Source organism: Salarias fasciatus, chromosome 8, assembly GCF_902148845.1.
Source record: "Salarias fasciatus chromosome 8, fSalaFa1.1, whole genome shotgun sequence".
NCBI classification, from domain to species: Eukaryota; Metazoa; Chordata; class Actinopteri; order Blenniiformes; family Blenniidae; genus Salarias; species Salarias fasciatus.
The window spans coordinates 7,729,114-7,751,544 of record NC_043752.1 but is presented as its reverse complement, the minus strand read 5'-3'; the positions used below and the strand labels follow the sequence as shown (position 1 = coordinate 7,751,544).

Below are 22,431 nucleotides of genomic sequence, written 5' to 3'. Positions count from 1 at the left end.
AATGAAAGGACAGTTTGAAATAACAGGACCAGCTCAGATCAATCATAGTTTAATCATAATTTCAATCACATTGCTGATGCAGAACATACATGACATATTCAGAGTACATTTCCACAACACCATCGCCCCTCAGGCACAGCGGCAACAACACGAATCAACACGTCTTTTAATAAAACATCCAAGCGAATATGTGAGGAAAATACAACAAATAGTCACAGCATGATTTCTGCATTTGATTCATATGTGCAGACACAAACTGAATAATAAGTCCCTCTTCTGTCATGTAAATAAATAAATGAATGGAACAACACGGGAGGAGCATTGACCATGTTTCTCACACACATTTCTTCAGATAAATTGAAAGGTTTTTTTTTTTTTTCCTCATAAAGAAACAGAAATATTGTGACGTGTTTGATTTTTCTCCAATTCTGCAGTGTTCTGCACACAATCATCAGGAGCTGGTACATTTCAATCTACATTTAACTCCCGTGATTGGATTTTTATTCCTCGTGGTGTAGGCGTGCATAAATAGCAAGATTGAAGATTAGAAAGGGTTCATACAGTTTGCAGATGATTTCGTGGAGCATCTGGTACATTATATAAGCATCGTTGAGATAATTGTAATGATGGGAGAAGATAAATATGGGGGAATTAACTTCAGGCCACGTTTAGACACATTTGTGTGTGACTTTCTATTTAGGAGGTAAGTTAGCGAAAATTGCATGAATCCATGTTGCAGGACTGATTATGAGGACTTACGTGGCATAAAGAGAAATTCCCTCATCTTAAAGCACAGTGCGGTATTTGCTACAGTAATGAAGTATTTTTGGATTTTTGAGGGAGGTTCGTAGTTTAGCTAATCAGTCCACAAATACTTTGAAGAAATTTACTGGAAGATTAGTTTGTCCTAAATGGATTCAATTCAGGAAGAAAGAATCCAGGTAATGTTTATCGGCGCCGCACTGAGGTTGCATTTTCTCATCAGCTCTCCAATGGTGAGGAAATGATCATTGAACATCTCAACTGGATTTCCTGGTGACATTGTTGTGTTGTTAATGTTGCCTGTAGCCCATCTGCCTTAATAATATCTAAAAAGAAAAAAGAAAAAAAAAAATGCTTAAAATACTGTAAGAAAAAAAAGCAGTCGTTGGCATTCAACCAAGAGCTACTACTATTTGGCAGGAGACTCTGCTTGATAAGCACTCAGGGGGCTAAATGGAGTTCAAGCTCCAGAAGGGGGGGAGCTCGATCATCCTCCCTGACGTTGTGCTCCAAGAGTATCTCTACTATATGTTGTGTTCAGAGCAGCAACGGGGTGAGAAAGCTCTTCGCGCTCTCTAAATTCACTCTGCATGCTGCAGAAGCTCTGGAAGCAGTTTCATCAACTACAAGTGCAATCAAGCAGAAAGCTCCAGTGATGTTCCCAACGCCGCCGTCTCCGTCCTGATGACAGCGGCGGAGGCGTGGTTGGAGAAGGAGGTGGGCACTTTTGCATATTTATAGATCTCCATGTAATGAATGACAAGTGAAAGGTTAATCCACTTACAGCTTTTACAGGCGTTTTTTCCCCCTTCATTTAAAATATGTCATTTTAACGGCGTCACAATTTCTGCTCCAATATGTTAAAAGTTAAGTGAGTCTGTCGTCACCGTTTTGTAAAGTTCAAAAGTTGATCAAGGTTTTTGTGTCACAATTAAATGCCCGAGGTCAAGATTCAAACTTATGGTCAGTACCAGCTCCTTCATGAGCTTTCAGCACCTCTTATGTTAATGTTAAACCGTGCGGTCACATATGAATGTTATCACGACCGGATTTTATGTTTTACCAGATTGATTTTCCATCAGTTTGCAAATCAGGAGCGAGCACGCAGCTTAATTTTATGTCTTTAGCTACAGGCAATGAAAATATTATGACACAAGTCATTGGAACACACGAGCCTAATTTTAATGTGGATTTTTGTCATTTTATGGTCGTTAAACAGCCTGACTTCACGCTTCGCAAAATCCTTCCATCCATCCCATAAAACTGCAAAATCCCAGGAAGATATGGACGAGTATGTCTGGTGGACTGGAGCGGAGCCCGGCTGACGGTACCAGGAAAACCCCGCACAGAAAGGATCGATATCTCAAGCAATAATGTAATAACAGCTAATAATGTAAAAATGAGCCAACAATGTATTAAAATAGTTAAAGAGTCTGGTTGAAGTTGGAGGGCAGAGTTCAGAACATCACAGTCTTCCTACGCACTGCATCCTTGATGCAGATTGTGCTTCACGTGCACAAAGGAGGAATTCCTGCCCTGCTTGGGCTCATTTATACTCGTTAATAGCCGTTGGAGTTTTCTTATATAATCAGAATAATCCAAACTACAATGGATTATATGAAGCCCATCATTAGAGTAAAAAAGGTTGGGTATATTCTCAGCCCCACCACACCTCCCCATCATGGCTTTATCAATTTAGTTCTTCGGGAATGACAGTCAACATGTGGTGAATCCTCCCTTGTATTCACTTCAGCGCCCCCAAAATCCTTTTGGATCAAGTAAAAGAAGATTCAATTTTCCCCTAAGCCGCCCCTCGTGATTCATGTGAGTTGGTAACAACACAAACCTATTTCAGCAACATTTTGCATGAAAACGACAGAAAAATCCATTAAGACTTATAAATATGGAAAATGAGAAAAAAAAAACGGAGCAGCAATGTTCTAATGACAAACATGAAAGCACAGAGCGCGAAATTAGTTTGTTTGTTTGAATGCTTCGGTTTATCCATCAACTTTTAGACGTTAAATACTGCAAGAACCTGAGGATTTGTAAATATTAATATTTCCAGATTTAGCACTGTCATTATCAAGTCGGGTTTTAAGTGTGTGTGAAGGCGGTGAAGTGTAAAAAACATCCATCAAAAACAAGCCCAGTTCCGAGCTAATCTTCCATGTCAGGCATGAAAATCCAGGTATTACATGAAAAAAGCTGTTTTTTTGGTGTGTGTGTGTGTGTGTGCGTGTGTGTGAAAATAATCTGATAGAAGAGCAGACAGAGTGCTGCAGCTCACGTAATATCCACTTAGCCGAGCTCAGAAGTGAGTCATCAGCATTAATAAGGCTCTTCAGTCCGCTCTCATTTGCAAGCCTTGAACCGCAAGGTGTCGAAACATGCATGCTAAATTCAGTAACGTTGGAGAAAACGCAAAAAAATGGTTTTTCAAGAAAAATGAAAAACCAAAAAAACGCGCATGAAACCCCTAAACTCTGTCACAGAAAAAGGCAGCCATGTTTATCCAAACGTCTGTGGACATGGCTGACCTCAAAATGCTGAGAAATCATTGACGATGTGTTGACTGATCAATACCTGACCACGAGGGACGGGAGTTTTGAATTTTGTCCCATGTTGCAATGAAACCAACAGCTGCCAAAGAAGCAGCCAGAAGTATCAGGAGCCTGTCGGTCTATTATATTCCTACGGTTTTAACAGGTCACAGATGTCTCCCATGCCCTCTCAAGCGCCCGGTAAATATTTAGGTTTTGAGGCCAGTTCGCGGCTGATGTAATTCTCATCATCTGCCCAAGTTGGTGAACGTGTCAATAAACCGTCAGGTTCAGAACGAATGTAGGTTGTTCCGTGCTCAAAGTTCACGTCTGTCGCCTTCCCTGCTCGTACGCTTTCAATTTACAACCACTGAGGCTGATCCAGAAGCAAATACGACCCAAAAGCAGTTCAAATCTCTGGGTTACGTTTAGGTTTCAGTCAAAAACTGTGAGACGGTTTGGAGATGATGAATTGACAGAGGGAGGAAAAACAGATGGTGGTCGATGACGGAAGATGGATTAAATCACTAATGAAGATGAATAGATGAAGAGGCACATGATGGGGGGAAAATGAAGTGTGGGGAGGGGACGGGGGTGGAAGGTGAATGGATGAAGTGGGACATGAATAAAGGAGGGATGATGATGATGAATTCATTAAACCAGAGGCGTTTCCAGGAGGGACGTCTGCATTTTGCTTTCATCTCCTCAGGCAGGCTGATATGTAAAACAGACCTTGATATGCTTCCACAGCGTACGTCTGTCTCCATCAGAGCAATCGTCTGATCCGATGAAGCCGGCGTCACGGCCCATGTTTACTTTCTTGCGTTGTTGTGAGATTCCGTCTCTGGTTTCAGACTCCTTGACTTCCCCTCCTCGTGTCTGATTGATGTCCCCTGCTCTGATGTCTTTCACCTCTCCCTGAGGTTTGAGGTATTGTACCTGAACGCCCGAGACAAGAAACTCACTGAGGATTTGGTAAAGACCCAAAATACAATTTCAAAGTGCTCACACTGTTTCCAATTAGACCCAGGAGACGCCGGTGGAATTACCAACACCGTCTCTCATGCAGTTACAGTTGGTTTTAGCAGTGACTCCATTATGTTATTTGGCACAGAGTGTTGAAACAAGACTCAAAATATGTGTGTTAGTTTGGCGGTATGAAGTTTTTCCATAGACTTTTTCCACGGAGCTGTTTGCACAAGTTCTCTGTACTTCGTGTCTACTGAACGGTAAAGCTTTGTTTATTTGCAGTTATTTATTGAAGCTTCTGTACTGCGTCTTTCCACTGCAGCTGTGCGCTTTATGGTCTCTGACTGTCATACTGAGGATTCTCCAGATCGATTGTTGGAAGACAATTACAAGAACGTAGTTCCTCGTAAAGCTGAGAGGCCAAAAAGTACTTTGTGATGTGTGACTGTTTGATTTTTTTTAAAATTATAATTCATCTTTAAACCGTCTAAGAAATGTCTATCTTTGTTTATGTTTTCAATATGCTCAGGCATTTCGTGTGTGTGTGTGTGTGTGTTTTGACAGAGAAATTAATCTTCCCCCATGAGGGGAAACAATAAAAGACTTCAGAACGGCTTGGGTACAAAAACATTACTGACTTAAATTGTGTGTATCTTGCTGATGTTTTGCGTCACTTCGTGGAACATTGTGGCCGTTATTCATATCTTCATGTTCTCAGGGTTTTTCTTTTCTTTTTTTTTTAACCATCTCTTTTTGATCTCTTAGCACCTCATTTTGTGCAATTTGAGGAAAAAGAAATGCAGACCAGAGGAAGTAATCCTGTATTCTGTATTGAAGCTTCATGTTTTGAGTGAGTAAACAGCAAACCTGCAATTTTCCACATCGTATGTGGCGGATGAGGTTATCAGAAAAACAACGATTAGAGCTTTTATTCATTGTTTTACATTTTGTGGTGGTTTCATATATTAACTCTCAGTAAATCTCAAAACAGAAGCGTCCAGCTACTGTGGGAAAAGATCGAAATGCGTCAAAATTGTGTACTTTAAAATGTATTCTTTTTCAGATAAATTAGAAAGTCAGGATTTAGCTCAAGATTACTGCCCATCTAGAGCCTCAGCATCTGGGTCCATGGCACACAGATGTCAGTGTATTGCCTCTACACAGTACAACACAGAAAATATTTCACAGTAAAGTCTGCAAATGAAAGTCACGGGGAGCCAGTTCAAGAAACGCCTCAACATAACGGCAGCAGCGCTGCTGCTGAAGGCAGAACAGCAAATACTTTCCCATCAGTCAATCACACAGAGTACGTCATGTGATCTTGAACGGATGACTGATATGATGTTCGGGGAGACGAACACAGCAGATCAATAATTATTAATGCACGTCTTTTAGGCGCGATGCTCTGTGGATCTCATTAGTAGATCCGTCTCAAATGTCATGTTTTATCATACAATATCAGATTTTGTACATGCAAACATACATTACTAGATCAGGCCCAGAGCTTCCACAGTATTTCCTCGCAGGACTAGTAGATGATTTGTCAGTATATGAATGTTTAACGAAACTGTCAGTAGCATGCTGTATCTGGAAAAAAAATCTCTAATTTCTAATATAAATACAACTATAAGGCCACAGTTGTGACATTGAACCTCTTCTGTCTGTCAGTCAGCGGTAGCCCTGACATTTTCTCAGCTCTGCTTTACAGTGATCGATTGATGGGAGGAATCAGCAGAACCTGAGCGACAGAGGATAAGTCCCGGGAAACAACCTGGTTTTCTCACCTCTGCACTTCACGGATCCTGGCCAGGTGTTTCATTATTGGGAGGGTTTTTCACGAAATCCTCTAATAAATCAGACTTTGTGTCTATTTCTACTCATGTGGACTGTCTCTCTGTGCTTTTTGTGTCATTTCTGAAGATTTTCTCTGGCTATCATTCTTTTTGTGTCCCATACGTCATTGTTGTACACGTTTCTGTGCCTTTGAGATGTAATCTCAAGTCACATCCATGTTATTCCATGTATTATTTGGATATCTTTACAGACATTTTGTTTTTATCTCATTACAAATGACTTCATTTTGCACCCTTCTTATTTGTATCATCTTTATTTTTCGTTAAATGCTACATTTGATATTTCATCGATCATTTCAGTGTTTTTATATTTGACACAGAATTCCCACTATTTGAATTCATTGCTGTCTTGTTGAGTCTAATATATTTGACGGACGTTTTGTTGATTGGATCAGAAATCATTGTGTGATCATGTGGAGTTTGATTTTCAGCCTGGCAGCAGGCGTTGAATGAGCTTTCAGGAACGCCCGCTGGTCGGCTAAAGAAACTATTCAAAACTTTATTTATCGCACAGCCCCGCTTTAATTACCGGAAAATACTTCATGGCTTGAATGTTCTCGAAGGTTATTGTGCTTCAGAATCCTCCACCACCACTGAAAAACTTTTCTAATTAATCAAATAAAATTAAGCAGCTGTTTGATCCTGATCTACATAAATAATGTTGTATCACAACTTAGAAATAGAAATATTCTCTTTTATGTTCAATTATCTACATTAATTTAAGTGCATCCTTGGCTCGGGTGTGTTTTCAAGCATAAATACGGAGCAAAATTGATCAAGGAGGAGGATGGAAGAGTAAAACACGCTGTGAGCCAGTTGAGATGATATGTTCTGTCATCTGTGCTAAGCATGCATAAACTTTGCGGGTATTCAAGATTATAGGAGGCCATCTATTTAATTTCCTTCTACAACATCCCACTGGATGCAAAGCGTTGGGTCCCCGGTGTGTGTTATTAGGAGAGAGATGCGCTGGTGCTGTCTCCATCAGAATAGAGTACATGATGCTGAGTGCCCAGACGTGAGACAGCCATCCCCTGCATCACTTTTATTTCCAGAAACATGCTCTGATAGAAACGATGCCCGGGCAATTATCACAAATTAGACCCTGTCAGCCTCGGCTCACAGTCGGATGGGACAGTGTCAGAGGGAGCGGGAGCTGTTACACTGTGAGCGCTGTGGAGGATTTTCAGATCACCCACTCTGGTATCTTAAATTTACCTCATTCTATCGTTACGTCTTCGATCTGTTTAAACGTTTCCATCTATACATATATACATCTATACATACAAAAAAGTCCAGATCCAGGTCCAGATGAAGACCGAGTGTTTCTCTTTTGTTGCCACTGTTCGCACAGAACATGGAGTCTTGCGCGATTCCAATGAAGAAGACGTATCTGGGAAATGCAGAGCAGAGGAAGCGTACGGACGATCTCCCACATGTCTCGCTATATTTATCATATCGTCTGGACACACTCATACCTTATCACTGTGAGAGTCGGGCCGTCATCGATTCCCCTGCACCTAAAAACAGCTCATTGATAAACCTCGTGTGCTCTTTGCATGATCCCAGGACAGTTTCCGATGGGAGCTTGGCTGCTGTTGTGTCCCTTCTGACATATGAACATACATGCATTTATCAGTTTGGGATGAAGGGGAAAAATCTTTCTTCCCAGATTATTCCAAAAAAAAAAGAAGAAAAAGAAAAAAAAAAGAAAAAAACTGCAACATCTCCAAAGACAATGGGAAGACACACTGAGCCCGTCTCGTCTTTATGAAGTCCAGGGTTTCACAGACACCACAAAAGGAATAAAATTAAATAGAAACATGGATTTACCTTCCTCGGAGCACTGATTTATTCTTTGTGATGAATATTTCTATGCAACCAGCAGCAGCTTTTGTCTGGATTCACTTCTGCATTCATTAAGCGGTTGCTGCGCCTCGTTCTGCACTACTCATTTCGCAACTTGGTCGAGAATGGAGTTTTTTTTTTTTTTTAAAAAGGAAAACCACGGTCCACGTTCATGTCACAGACTTTATTGGATTTTGTCAGAGTAATCCATGTATAGGATTTTCAAAAAAATTATTCCTCTCAGGTTTTGCATCATTGGCTTCCCGAAAAGAACAGAAAATTTCAAAGATACAATAAAGAATAAAGCAACATGAAACAAGAAGGAAGGATTGCTTTGAGATGGTGATCAGTCTCTTAAGTGGCTCCTTACTCATTAAAGGCCATTGTTAGTCGATGGAAAATTTAAATCGAGGCACAGAAATAGCTGTGAACATGAGTATGTTAGATTTTCTATTCATTAACAACTCAAAAGACTAAATGGAGCAAATGCGCATTCATGTTGATCCATCCATTATAGTAATCAAATGCATTGGAGTTTTACAAGTTTTATAAAGAAAAGACAAGAAAATGATCGATCAGATTGAGGTACGACATGGAAAATGTATTAAAATTAAGTCTGTTGAGAGTTATTCTTAAATATTTAATGCAATATTTAATTTTGTCTGCAATTCCTGGACATCATCATCCCACCACAAGGTCTTTTTCAAAATGGATATTTGATGAAACAAAACAAAACATGGATATTTCCATCCCTCACATGAAGTCGTTGCCATATTTGTGTCAGATTTGACCATTTTTTTATGAGGAAAGAAAAGAAAAACAGCATGAAACGATGCGAAAAAGCCTTTTTTGTTTTTCAACTACTGTAGCCTCAGCTAAATGAGTTTTGATCCATTATATCAATTAGTCCGCAGATCATAATATAATGTCAGATGATTCATGTTGTACATGTTCCCTAAAAATTCTAAAAACACTGAAATTAGACAATGCATTTAAAAAAATAAAGCATCTTGTGCGCTGTGGTGGGGAAACAGCAGAGCAAAGCTTCAGCGATGGCAATGTGTCGATGTCCAGGCTGAAATAATAACTCTGTTTCCTGGTGCTTTGAGCAAAGAAAGCCTCATGCGGGGAGGACCCTTTTCCCGGGGCACAGAGGAGCAAAAACATCAGGGAACCGCTTCATGTCGGCAGATGAGGTTTTTTTTTTTTTTCCATTTGTTGTGCTGTAAAAACATTTCAATGTAGCTTCATTTAGTTTCTGTCAAACCAATCCTAATTCCTGAGTCAGGAATGTTTGAATTTAAATGGGTAAAGAAGGATTTGGTGTTTTTATGATGGTTCCTATCACCTGGAGGGAAAAAGTTCCCACAATTATTCCTGTTACCTCAGTTGCTTCTGTGGTTCTTGTCACCTGGGAAAGTTTCCTGTAATACTTTCCAGCCTATCTAATAAAGTATAAACACTATAAAGAAAGTTTTTGTACATTTTATATGAAGTTAACCACGGTTTCAGTTTTTTTTTTATTAAGGACTGTATAGTTTTACAAAAAGAAACAAACATACAAAACAGTGATAGATCAGTTTTGCTTTAGCCACAAATGGCACAGAGCTAAAATTGCTTTTGCTTTTCTTGAAAATGTTGAAATTCTTCAGGTGGTTTCGACTATTGCTTGAAAACAAACTTTGGTAACACTTTACTTGAAGCCCCTCTTTATAACACATTATAAGTAGTTATAAACACTAATACATGATCACAATGCTTTATAACTCACTATACAGCAGTATACAGCATAGGATTAAGGTTAGGGTTAGGGTTAGGGTTAGGGTTAGGGTTAGGGTTTGGTCCTGGCATTGTGATCATCTATGAATGTTTATAACTACAGCTACACATGTTATAATGGCATTATAATGCTTTATGAATGTACTTATAATGTGTTATGCAGGGGGGCTTCAAGTAAAGTGTTACCCAAACTTTTTATTTCTTGCACATAAATCAATTTGAAATTGAGGAATTGACCACAAATCTGATTTAAAAAACAACTATTAAGCAACTTTTTCATTAAAGCTGACAGCATATGCAGTTTTGAAATCAACTTTTAATAAATATTGAATACTTTTCATCTGTCATGCTCTTGGTATGCATGAATTTAGGGTTTAAGCAACTGCACAACATCATGTCTACACACTCAGTCACCCCTTATTGCATGATGAACTGGTGAATAATCCACCAGCTCATTTCAGCATAATCAGGACCTCATTCAAGATTCTTCTGTTGTGATTCACAGTGAGAGAAAATCTCAAAACACAGTGTTTTTCCACCATTTCAGCACATTCAAAAATAGAGCATGACTGAGCTATGGTCATCTCCATCTGGAGATGTTTGGGTAATTTAGAAATTCCAAGTGGAAGAACATCAGATTGGATGATATTTCAACTTTCCAAACTTTCCAAGGACACTGTTAAGTGCAAACAAATTCAATTTTGACCTGTTAGCTGTTCATCCCTGTGTTAAATCTGCATTCCTGGTTTGAGTGTCATGCTTTTGGCCGGTTGTCTCTGCTGTTGTGTAAGCACGACGGATCGTGGAAGGAAGGACGTAAAAACTTGAACCCATCTTTGAGAAATGAAGTGAAGAACCGATAAGAATGTCGGAAGAAGAGAAAGACATTGAGGCATTTTGAAGGGATAAAGAGACGCCTTGATCCCATGTGGGATATGCAAATTGAATCACCGACCTTTATTGATCTGTTCCTCTAATCATGTAACACACACACACACGGAGACACACACACACGCACACACATTCTCTCAGGGGTCCCATCAATATTCTTTATTGAGAAACCTCTTTGGTGGTTTGCATCTGGTGTTAATTAAAAGTAGAAGGTGAAGGCTGGATCAGTCAGAGTGGAGGCAGCCAATGAAAATAACTGCTGTCTGTCTGGCGCTTTAATTGGGCACCATGCACACGCACGCACGCACCGACACACACACACACACACACACACACACACACACACACACACACACACACACACACACACACATTTCAGGCCAATTAATTAGCGTGACCTTTGATTGTGGGATAGCATTGCATTGTAAAGCTTGCATGTAGCATTCAGAGCGTTCAGCTGGGAAGCGGTGGATTCGCACAAACAGGTCACTACTTCACACTTCCAGCGTTTGAAGCTACACTCATAAACGGAAGAATCAAAGATGCCATGAATGTACAAAATAGAGCTTTGATCATAAACAAGTCAGACCCTGATTCGGTGGACCAGTGGCGCTCCGGACTGACCCCCAAATCCATCAGAGGGAATGAAGAAAACAAGGCGTGGTCACTGAAAACGCTGTTAGGAAAACCAGTTAGATTTTTTTAAGTATGAAGATGCTTCAAGCTCTTACTTATCTCTTAAAAACTAACCATGCAAAGTTATTACCAATTGCAAAATGCAACACCTTTCAGCTTAAACTAGTACAATGTGGTCATTAGGATGAGACAGCAGGATTCTTAAAGCTTTTTAAAGACATCTAATGAGAATTTCTGTCTAATTAATGATTAATTTTACTTAAAATATTTCAAATGTGATGTTTTGTGGGCCAGTTTTACACCTAATAGCATATCTATTTCCATTTATGCACGTCTATCTGTTTTCTTAAAAGAATGACTATAAAGTTGCCAATATAAAAAAGCGGGCTTTGAAATTCTCTTGATGTTTCTGTTCAATTGCTTATTTTCTAATTTTATTTCCTCCTTGGAGTTTGATGAGGAGAACGACAGTACACTGATGTTTTCTCAACGTGAGTCTGAATCCCAGCAGCTGGCTTCCAAGATCAGATGGAAACCAGCCCAGCAGCACCTCCCGAAATCTCTGTTTAGCATTTTATGCCTTTTTTGTTTAATCATTTTGGAATATTATGAAGACTAACTGCTGTTTCACAGGTGCATGAAAACTCATGGGAACAGTTTATTTTCTTCCTGGAGTTTCTGCACAGATTAAATACACCAGATGCAGCACATTTGTTAGTAAGATTTAGAGCTGCTGACAGATTTTTTTTTCATAGTTTAGGCACTTCCAGTGATAATTTTTACAGATCCATAAAATGTGGCATTTTCATCAGCGAAGCTTGTTGAGTTTTCTGTAAATCCAGCTTGTCTACACAACCCAGACCCCTCCAGAAGAGGCGATCTACATGAAATCTGCATTATTCATGACCACTTAGTCTGATTGGCTGGATGAGTGCCAATGAGGATATTACCTAATATAAAATAAAAAAATAATTCACACCCAGTGTTTATGTAATGGCAGAACTCTAAATCTAATGACAGGGTGAATAACAGTGACTAAGCTTTCAAGAATAGTTGATGTGAAAATTATCATTTTTGAGTTTTCGTTTCAGTAAAGTTGCACATTTAAACAGCAACATAAGGGCAGCTCAACAAGTTATATCAACATTATGATGTGGTTAATATTTAAATTGATATATTTGAGATGAAGATATGTAAGAGTGAATTGCAGAAGACATACAGCAAAGACTATCAGACAATATTTATTCCAAAACAAGCAAATGCATGAAAATTTCATTGTATTAATAATAAAAACCCTTAATGATAAAGTAGAGTGCAACAGGACCAGACTTTATTCATGTTTGAAATGTTTTCACTGGTAACTGAAAAACTGCAAAAAAAAAAAAAAAAAACATGACAAAGATGCAGAAAATACACATTAATACTGCTGAATTACAAAGTTCACAATGAGAAACTTAAAAAGGAAAGCAAATTTGACACCATAGCAGAAGTCGGTATCTACATTAGCATGAAAAATGTGGTGTTGCACTTTGTAAGTCATAGATAAAAACAAATAGGACAGAGAAAAAAAATACATACCAACATAATCTCACTCCTGTGCTTATTTGAGAAAGTGTCACTTTATGCAGATGATGTGAGACTTACTGTCATGTGAAGGAGGAGGACGTGTCAGTTCAGAGGTGGAACTTTCCCATCTGATAACTCCCAAAAATCCCAGCAGCATGGAAACACCTTCAGAAACTTAGATTGTCACAGACAGGTTTTATTTAAACATATTTACATCAGCCTTTATTGAACATTGATGTTATTTGCTTTTTTCCCAATTTTTGAAAAAGGCCCAAATTTACATTTTTCCATAAAAAAAAAAAAAAAAAATCATATATTTGCTATAAAAAATGCAACACAATAGGCTAACAGTGTCTGGTAACTAAACAGAATGACCCTTTTTCATCCCCTGATGATTTAGAGTGTTACTGATTGTATGTATCACAATATCATACATACGGATGTATAAATCTTACAAGGTTGTTTTAAACTGAACATAAGTTGAATTAGTTGATATATTAATAAATGTAGTATAGCAGAAATGTAAATTAGCATTCAGCAACAAAGTTGAAGTGACTGCAATCTGTTATTTTTCAACTCTTAGGATCAAGTTATATCATAGAAGTTTTGTTCACCAGGGGAGAAGAAGCTTTGTATCAAAGCTCCATTAATTTATGAGGGTGAGGAGCCTGTTTTGAACCAAATCCCCGGAATCTGCACTTTCATGTGGAGCCGGTGGATTCTGTGATTGTTTCAGGAAAGCCTGTCTAATCAGGCAGGGTGTCATCAGAATACAAAGTCTTCAATATAAAGTTGCTCTGGGGAACTGAAATACGCTGAAAAATGCGAGTGCATGCGCAAGGCCACCCAAGCACAAACACGCTCCTCTGAAATTTCTAGCCGTGGAAATGCTGCTCACAAAGTGTGTGTTGAGGGCATGAGACCTGTGTTATTGTGTTTTCTCCCCACCCATCTGCACTTCATCCCTCTAGTGTGGGTTTATCAGCTTTGCTGAAAAGCAGTCTAACAGGAGACGTCACCTCCGAGGCCGGAGTTCTAAGAAGCAGAAATTATACAACAGATCTGAGTCACAGGGCAGAAAGTGCGCCACCGTCGAGCATTGGTATTCCAGTACATGATAATCATGCAAATTAGACAGAATCATGCAGTTTGATGAGCATGCTTCCTTCTCTTTGGCTTTTCTTTTTTTCTGTGAGAGAAACTTTTCAGAGAAAGATATGCTTCAACACAGTCAACCATTTCATCTCCACGGGGAGGACAGGGCAAACCTTTGAGGCAGGCAGAGAGACTCACAGTCAATACCCAAACATGGATGTGTCAGTTCAACCGGAGAGTGCTGCAGAGCCCAGTCTCTACTGGCACTTGATCAAACGTCTGCTTTCCAGACAACAGTGAACAGAAGTCAGACGATACAATGAGAAACTTCAAAAGCATACTGTCATCTGTGGAGGAAAATATCGAACATTCCATACATCCCAAGTCCTCATTTATCACAGCTCTACAAAGGAGTGAATAAAGCTATAAAAGCATAATGCAGTGCCGTGACAAGAGTTGCCTTTGTGAAATAGTGACCTCCTGTAAAATTGTGACCTTGTTTTTCTAAGGTAGAACTGTGACATCCCGCACGGCTCTGTCATTAAGGTCGTACCATTCAGTGTTGCACTGCAAGCTGGGAGACGTCTTGGCGACGGGGCAGAGCAGGGTTCGGAAGTGCCTCCTGAAGGTGTCTGAGAGGCAGGCGTACAGGATGGGGTTGGCGCAGCTCCATGAGTACGACAGCAGCACCACAAACTCAAAAGCCCTGGTGAAGGTCAGGACCAGGCCGTTCTGGTACAGGGAGCAGAAGTTGAAGGTGTAAAATGGCAGCCAGCATATTCCAAACACAACCACGACTGCCACCACCATTTTGGTGACCTGCCGCTCCAATCGGTGGTTCTCTTGGTTCTGGGCCGAGGCCCGGAGACGCTGGGAGCGTAGGGTGAGGAGCAGCGCCACGTAGGAGGCCATCATGACCATGAACGGCAGAGCGAATCCCATGACGAAGGTGTAAGAGAGGACGCCAAGCCACCAGTCATCTGAAATGAGATCTGGGATGCACAAGCCGTGGTCGGCTGAGAAGTGAAGCGCCATGGGGAGAATGGTGAGGAGGGAGAACAGCCACAGGAAGGCCGACACGATCTTGGCGCAGCGTGGCGTTCTCCAACGGGCAAACCGGAGTGGCTCCACCAGCGCAATGACGCGATCTATGCTCATCACCGTCAGGCAAAACACACTGGTGAACTGGTTGATGCCGTCCAACACCATGACGACTTTGCACGCCATGTCGCCAAACATCCATTGGTTCTGGAAGTTCTGGCTCGCTATGAACGGGAGGCCGACCATGAAGAGGCCGTCAGCCAGTGCCAAGTTGAAAATGTACACCGTGGTGGAGGACGACATTTTGTCCAGTTTCAAAATAGCAATAATGACGAGGGAGTTCCCCGCGAGCCCCACGATGCAGACCACCAGGTAGAGGATGGCCATGGTGATGCTGAAACCATCCATACTGTCCTCAAAGTAAAAATGTTCATCCAGGTAGGTGTGATTATAGTCTGTCTCGATCAAAAATGAGCCATCCATTTTGCCTCCACTGATGGATTCACACAAGATGTCAGGAATACACTGGCAGCCCAGGGAGGAAAAAAGGTTGGTTAAATTCCTTCAGCGAGCAGTGACCTCTTGACTCCCCTATTTTTGTGGTCAAAAAAAGTCAAAGGAAGACAAGTAAACAAGTCAAGTCAAGTCAAGAACCTGAAAATCAAACAGGGCTTTCCGGTTCGAGAACTTCAGCAGCCCGTCAAGCATCCAGTCGATCCATTTTATCTTCTGACAGCAAGAGCTGTAAAAGTTTATTCCTCAGTTGTGATGGTGCCGGTGTAGCCTCTCAGAAAGCCATGTGTGCGCTCATAAACACACACAAACGCATGCACACACACAGACACCCATGCCAGTGTACAGCAAGAGTCAGACAGCCGTTCGGGAGCTTGCCTGACCACTCTTTCTCCCTGGGAGCCCTTTTATATCGCTTCCCCCTTCAGTGTGTGAGGAGTGTGTCTACTGCTGTGTGTTTGTGTGTGTGTGTGTGTGTGTCTGTGTGTGTGTGAATGGACCACACACCCCTTCCACCCATCCCATCCCATTCCTCCCTCCTCGAGTTCATCAGTCTCCAAAGATTGTGATAAACTCCAGCTTGGTTCACGCCCCCTCCCGAGCAGAGCACTCCCACCCCCATCGGTTCCTTGGCTGCAATGGTGTTTCCAAGGTAAACCCTGGCCCCATCTGCTACAATACTTTTGTTTTTATAACTTTTTCTCTCTCCAGTCTATCTTCTCTGCCCTTCATTTCTGTTTACCTCACCCCCACCAGCACCACCACTTCTTCCATCATCCATTTTGCTGTCGCCGGTCTTCCCTCTGTGTGCTGCTCACCGTGCTCCTTTTCACAGTTCAGCGGGGTGTCACACAACCAAACGTAAACACACACACACACACACACACACACACACTGCTAATAACACAATTTCATCGGTCAGACAGGGCCACCCACCTTCACTACCCGAGACAGGAAAGAGAAGCCCAACTGTCTGTTTTCTCAGCACTTTTGTTTTGTGACATTTGACATAGGATGCCCACCCCTGTAACTCCTTCCATCCCCTCGCGGCTCTTGTTTTTCTTTCATACATAGATGGAGTAGAGAAAAGTGGAGGGAGGGGGAGATGGTGTGGATGAGCGATGACCTCCGTCCTGGTGCGGCTCCGACACGCATAGTTGAAATACTCTGGGAACATCCCCCAGAAGAAGAAGAAGAAAAACGGACTCCAGCAGAATGTCAGCGAGACCTTGTTGAATCCCGACTTTATAACAATCTGTTTTTGTTTCTTCTGAAAGACGCTTTTCACCTTCTTCAATCAACAATATTCCTCAGAGACTCCTTGAGGCATGCCTTCCCTCCAGCTTCTTAGCTGGTTTCATTGAGCTTCCAGGCAAAAAAAAAAAAAAAAAAGAAAGAAAAAGTCTTTGTAGTCTACACTCCTCATTAGGTTGTAGCCTAACGTTTCTCCGGGGAGTTTCCACTTCATGTGACGGAGCCCGCCTCGACACCCCAAACCCCAAACCAGCATTACTATCGCTTGAAACACTTTGCTTCCAGGTATTAAATCTCAAGTTGTTTGACAGCTTTATATTTCACAGTCAGTATTTCACTGCAGTGTTGAGACAGACAGACACGAGAGCGTCCGCATCCACGTGCTGCCGAGAGCAAGAGAAGAGCCCGTTAGGGAATCCAACGGATGTCAACTCACATAATAGCAAACCCAAGGCTAGGGATTGTAGCAAAATTTCCAAGAATTTCACTATTTTTCCCGATTTTTATGTAACACATCATGGTTTTTCGATGATTCTGTCTAATTGTTTGAAGAAAAAACTTATCCTCGTCCCTTGCTGTAGTGATCAAATAAGTTCAAGATGATCATGATAACACACAGCCTGAAAATCCCACTTTTCCTGTGTACTAACAAGTAAATTCCTACTGAGACAAGTCCTGTTATCCTCATACTGAAACAATTATTGAATCCCCCCTCCATACGACAGCAGCTTTTCATTGCCCCTTTGAGCGTCCAGCCGAACAGCTATAAAACTCTCTTCAACCAGGTTGGACAAAAATAACCGAAACCTGAAGACCCTGACAGGTACGGCGGGCCGTCTTAACTTTTTATAGCCACACAGATATCCATAATTCAATTCCTCAGAGTCAAGAAAAGAACTTTAGAAATATCCAAAACACCATTCCAACTCAATTTCTAGGAAAAATCTTGCCGTTGTGAATAGCCACAGCCATATGAACTCATAATGCGGGTGTTTGACCCTTCCTGGAGCTCACTACAAGGGTCAAAAGGTGATTTCAAGCTGCTGGAGTAAATCCAACAAGACAATATTCAGGTAGGACGGTGTGAAATGTGACTAAACCTACAATACTAACCGGTGATAACATCACTAACATGCTGACCCTTCGATTTTTCTCACCTTGGATAGATGGAGTCGCTGTTGCAAACAGAAAATGGTCAGCTATATGTCCTCATACCATAAAATTCTTTGTGATTTTTCTAGGCAATTCTTTCCCCTATGAGTAATTTTTTTTTTAATGTAAAATTGAAGCAGCAGAAAAATGTTGCATAGTGACAGCAGCTGCTGGTGTGTCTCAAAAAGACCCCCAACAAAACATTGATGCTATCTGCAGCTCTAATGCAATCATATGATTCCAGTAAGAAAAAGTGAATCACATAACACTTCTGGGGCTTTGACCAAACTGTTTCATAAGACGGCATTTCTCGGTCATAAATGTCACATAAGGAACGACACGCGGCACCAAATAGTTTCAGCTCACTTGGAATCAGGAGTGAGGCCCACATGATAAAGCTGCACATGGTGTTTTTTATCTTCTTGGGGCTATTTTCGTCTTCCTTTTGTTTCCCAGCAACACCGGCAATAAACCCGGTCACTTGTGAGTAATATAAAGTTCTGTGATTGCAACACAGAAATGTGAAAAATGTAAAGGAATGTTTGTCTCGCTTGCACTCATCTGTGTTTGATTGGAGCTGGCATTATGTAATCCGACTACATCAGGGGTTACATTTTTGTCCGAAGTGCTATTGTCAGTGCTGTCAGTGGTTTTCATGTCATTCACACCATGTAAAGCTGCCCACATGATGACGCCTTGATGGGCCTTTCCAGTAGATGTGTTCTGAAGTCATATTAGCATAAAGCGGCAGGGATTGGACATATTAGAAATAAACACCCGTTTGAAGTTGCTTACTCTGAATTATGAAGGAACTGGGATTTCTTTCTGAGCAGCCACTTGGCGCAGATGGTCAATCTGGTAAGAACAGAAATCCATTTAAGACCTGCCAGAAAGATTTAAAAAAACCAACAGTTTCTCCACGCATGCTACATTTTGAGGATGTAGAAGGATTCTACCATTTAGGAGACTTATGGAGTTGCATGAGAGAATTCAGACAGTGAGAGATGTGTGGGGGAATAAAACAAATTTCAGCTCATCCACCTGAAGGAGGATTGTGGATTTTACAGACTGCTTTTGCTGTCAATCCACCAGACCTTCCTTTAAAGCAACCAAACACCTTCAATCAAAAATATCTATTTGTCTTGTAAAGAATTGTATAGTGGTGCAGTGTTTAGTGCTCTTTCCTCACAGCAAAAATATTCCCAGTTCAAGTTCCTGTGTCTGAATGAAGTTAACATGTTCTCTGGGCCTGTACACGGGTATTTCATCCCACAGTCCTCATGACTGCGAACCTCCCTGGTTCATCACCTTTCCGTGCAATTTGCCATCAGACCCTCTCATGTAGGATTTTTTTTCCCGCCATCCGGTGAATCACAGACTTTTCTAACTCGGACGCGGCGATAGGCTTGATTGCATTACGTGAACTTCCACTGAATCAGAGCACTCAAGTACGTCAATGTGCAAAAAGAACAATGTCACCCTGGACGTCATCTGACGTTCACCACCGGTGTGATCAGGAGAGATGCAAATGAAGTCAACCAAGCAGAAAGGGTTCTGTTCTTATCACAGTCATGTAGATGGATAAAAGCTGAGCTTAGAGAAAGATGAAGAATGCAGCATTTAATCTGCAAACCGCCATAACTCACGCCCTGCAGTCGCATTATGCAGCACAGTGAGATGACAGTCGTGACCTTTTTGGTAGTGATATAATGGTTGTCTGCAAAATGTCTTCACTGCATAACAATAACACTTTTATTTTTAGTGGAGAAGAAATACGGCTCATGGAATTTACTGAGCTTGGGCGGCCCCCCCCCCCCTCAAAAAACATTTTCCACTGTTAATCACATTCACTAATTCATAGACACCCAAGAACTGGGGATGGCTGGGAGCAACTTGAGGTTCAGTGTTTTTTTTTTTTTACTTCAGGAAACTTCAACATGTGGGCAGTGTGGACAGTTGGGGAATCAAACCTGCAACTTTTCAAAGCTGATTATTGATCTTTCATTGAGTTCTTTAGTTGGTACAGAAGACGGCTGAATGGGTGGATTTATGGATCGGTCTGCTGATCAAAAATAAACTAAAAATAAACTGCTGAAACTGAGGTATTTGGCAAAAAAGCCCCAATCATGCTGAAAAGAGGAACAGGTGTGATCAATCACATCCACACTCACAGCGCTCATGTCAGCTATACAAGGTGCCTGCTCACTATCGGGAGCAACCTTGATTCAGTGTTTTGCCAAAGAACGCGTCGACACATGGTTAGGTTGGAGCTGGGGATCTTACCGCCAATTTCCAGACTGAGAGACAACCTGCTCTACCGGCCGAGCCAAAGACGGACCATCTGTATAATGTTCTTTCACAAAATTGAGAAAAGTCCCCACACGCTCAAAAAAGTTGATCGGCCAATTCCAATGCACCGATGGATGTTATTAAATCTTTTAACTCTTCGCCATGTTTCAACACATCATTCGTTACCTTTAGGTTGTTAATTTGACCTTATATTTAACACAACAGTATCTCACAGCTCATAATGCTGTATTCTATGATGTTAAAATAGTACCTGTCTGCACTGTAGTCTATTATTGTTGAAGATGACACAAACAACACCTCAAAAAAGTAATCTGTGCAATCAATCCCACTGAGGATAAATCCATTCTATGAGGTGACATTTTTTCTTTCCTTTGTTTTTTTAAACTTTACACTTTGACTGCTTCGTTAGATTCAGGCCCTGTTTACACAACAACATATTCAAGTGAAAATTAAAAACTTTCACTTGATTCGGGTTTTTGTTTAGGTGACTGTGGTCCGCAGAGCCACTGAAAATGCAACTTTTTGGTGGAACTTTTCAAAAATGCCCCGTTTGTGCAATTTCCATGTGAAGTGATATCGTTTTTGAAACATGGCTGAGTAGACATGAAACTCTTCTGAAGCAAAAACCTGAAAAGGTTGCATGTTCATTTGACAAGCAGTTGCATAGACTAAGGTCAGAGTAGCTTGGAGCTGTGTTCTGGAACTAATTATGAAATGTACTGAAAAGGTCGAAGGATTTTGGGAAAAATTCTGATCTGCATTGATTTTTACACAAACTTTCACACAGTTGAACCAGCCTTACGGGTATCAGCAGATTTTAAAGATACTTTTTTCTTTCTTTTTAATTGAATATTTAGTTATGTTGCATTCTTGAGATTTTTCTCTCAAGTCGCAGCAGTTCCTGTAAAGTTGTGACCGGGAGTTATAAGTGTGAAACTTTTTGTTTCAATCAAAGTGAAAGGAAGTCTTACCAGAAACACGAGTGGTCATATTTCTGTGGAAACACAACTCTTTGCTTTAATCCCCCCCACATGGATTTTTACTGAAAAAAAGCACATCCTCCTCTGAATTCCCGGACCTGACTGGAACGTGGGCATGCAACATGTAAAATATTCAACTGATCACTAAACTATGATGTCACTGTTGGATTGTGTTCATTCAGGAGATTCCAGATTATGAGAAACAGGAAATTCTGCATTGGGAAAAAAGACTCCAAAAAAGGTGCCCGATAAGTCAACAGGTCAAAGGTGAATATCCTCAGGAATTCCCACTAAGAGATGAATGACAAGAGCAATCCTGGAATCTTCCTCTGCTGGGGAGACATGAAAAAAGAAAAAAATCCCCAGGCAGCATCTCCCAATGTGTTTCTTGTCAAAGCGTGGCAAAAAGCCCACACATGGACACACATGTGCACCCAAATGTGTTGGAATCATCCAGATCCAAGACTGGAGTGAACACACGTTGCAAAAAACAAAGAAATATGTCTATTACAACAAAAGGTTATGTTTCAAAAGCGACCTCAATAAATCATTACAGTTCAACAGCTGCATTAACAAAAGAGATAAATGCACAAAAGGTTGCACTCAGCAAATTTGTGAAATGAGAGCATAATAAACTGCAAATAGCAACAACACTTAAAGATTCCTTTGACCTTCATGCAAAATAAATGAATAAATGAATAAGGAACAGTTGCTCTTCCTGAAAAATATGTTTTTTGTTTCTCTCAGACTACAGTCTCATCCAGCAGGCCCGAATGGACGCTCAGACTGCCTAATTTTAGGCCACAGTTTGATACCACGGTCCTATAGCTCAGTTCGAGGAGTTTTCTGTTACCACTGTGCCACAACAACAACAACAACAACAACAACAACAACAACAACAACAACAACAACAACAACAACAACAACAACAACAACAACAACAACAACAACAACAACAACAACAACAACAACAACAACAACAACAACAACAACAACAACAACAACAACAACAACAAGAATCAGTCAGGTAACTGTTGCGATCGGCACTATTTCCCTCTTTTTTTCTGTTCTGAGCAGTGATGGAAGTAACATACTTAAAATTAATCAAAATCAAAATTAAAAACTAATTACTTTTCCCAGCGTTACAATGGGGCTCGGTTCGTTTTTCCTCCTCCGGACTCCAGCTGAGCCGACGGAGCTCAAATATGTGTATTGGTGCAGAGGTACAGTGATAGAAAG

General features: G+C 40.8%; 1 protein-coding gene across 1 annotated transcript; it reads right to left on the bottom strand.

The window, feature by feature from the left end:
- Positions 1–14,446: 14,446 nt before the first annotated feature.
- LOC115393738 (somatostatin receptor type 5) lies at positions 14,447–15,466 on the bottom strand. The gene has a single exon (XM_030098847.1). It carries the CDS (start codon positions 15,464–15,466, stop codon positions 14,447–14,449), a length of 1,020 nt encoding a protein of 339 aa, XP_029954707.1.
- Positions 15,467–22,431: the final 6,965 nt, after the last annotated feature.

What these genes read in the sequence shown, in the direction of transcription:
- LOC115393738 (XM_030098847.1), bottom strand. Translation starts at nt 15,466, where the DNA reads ATGGATGGCTCATTTTTGATCGAGACAGACTATAATCACACCTACCTG.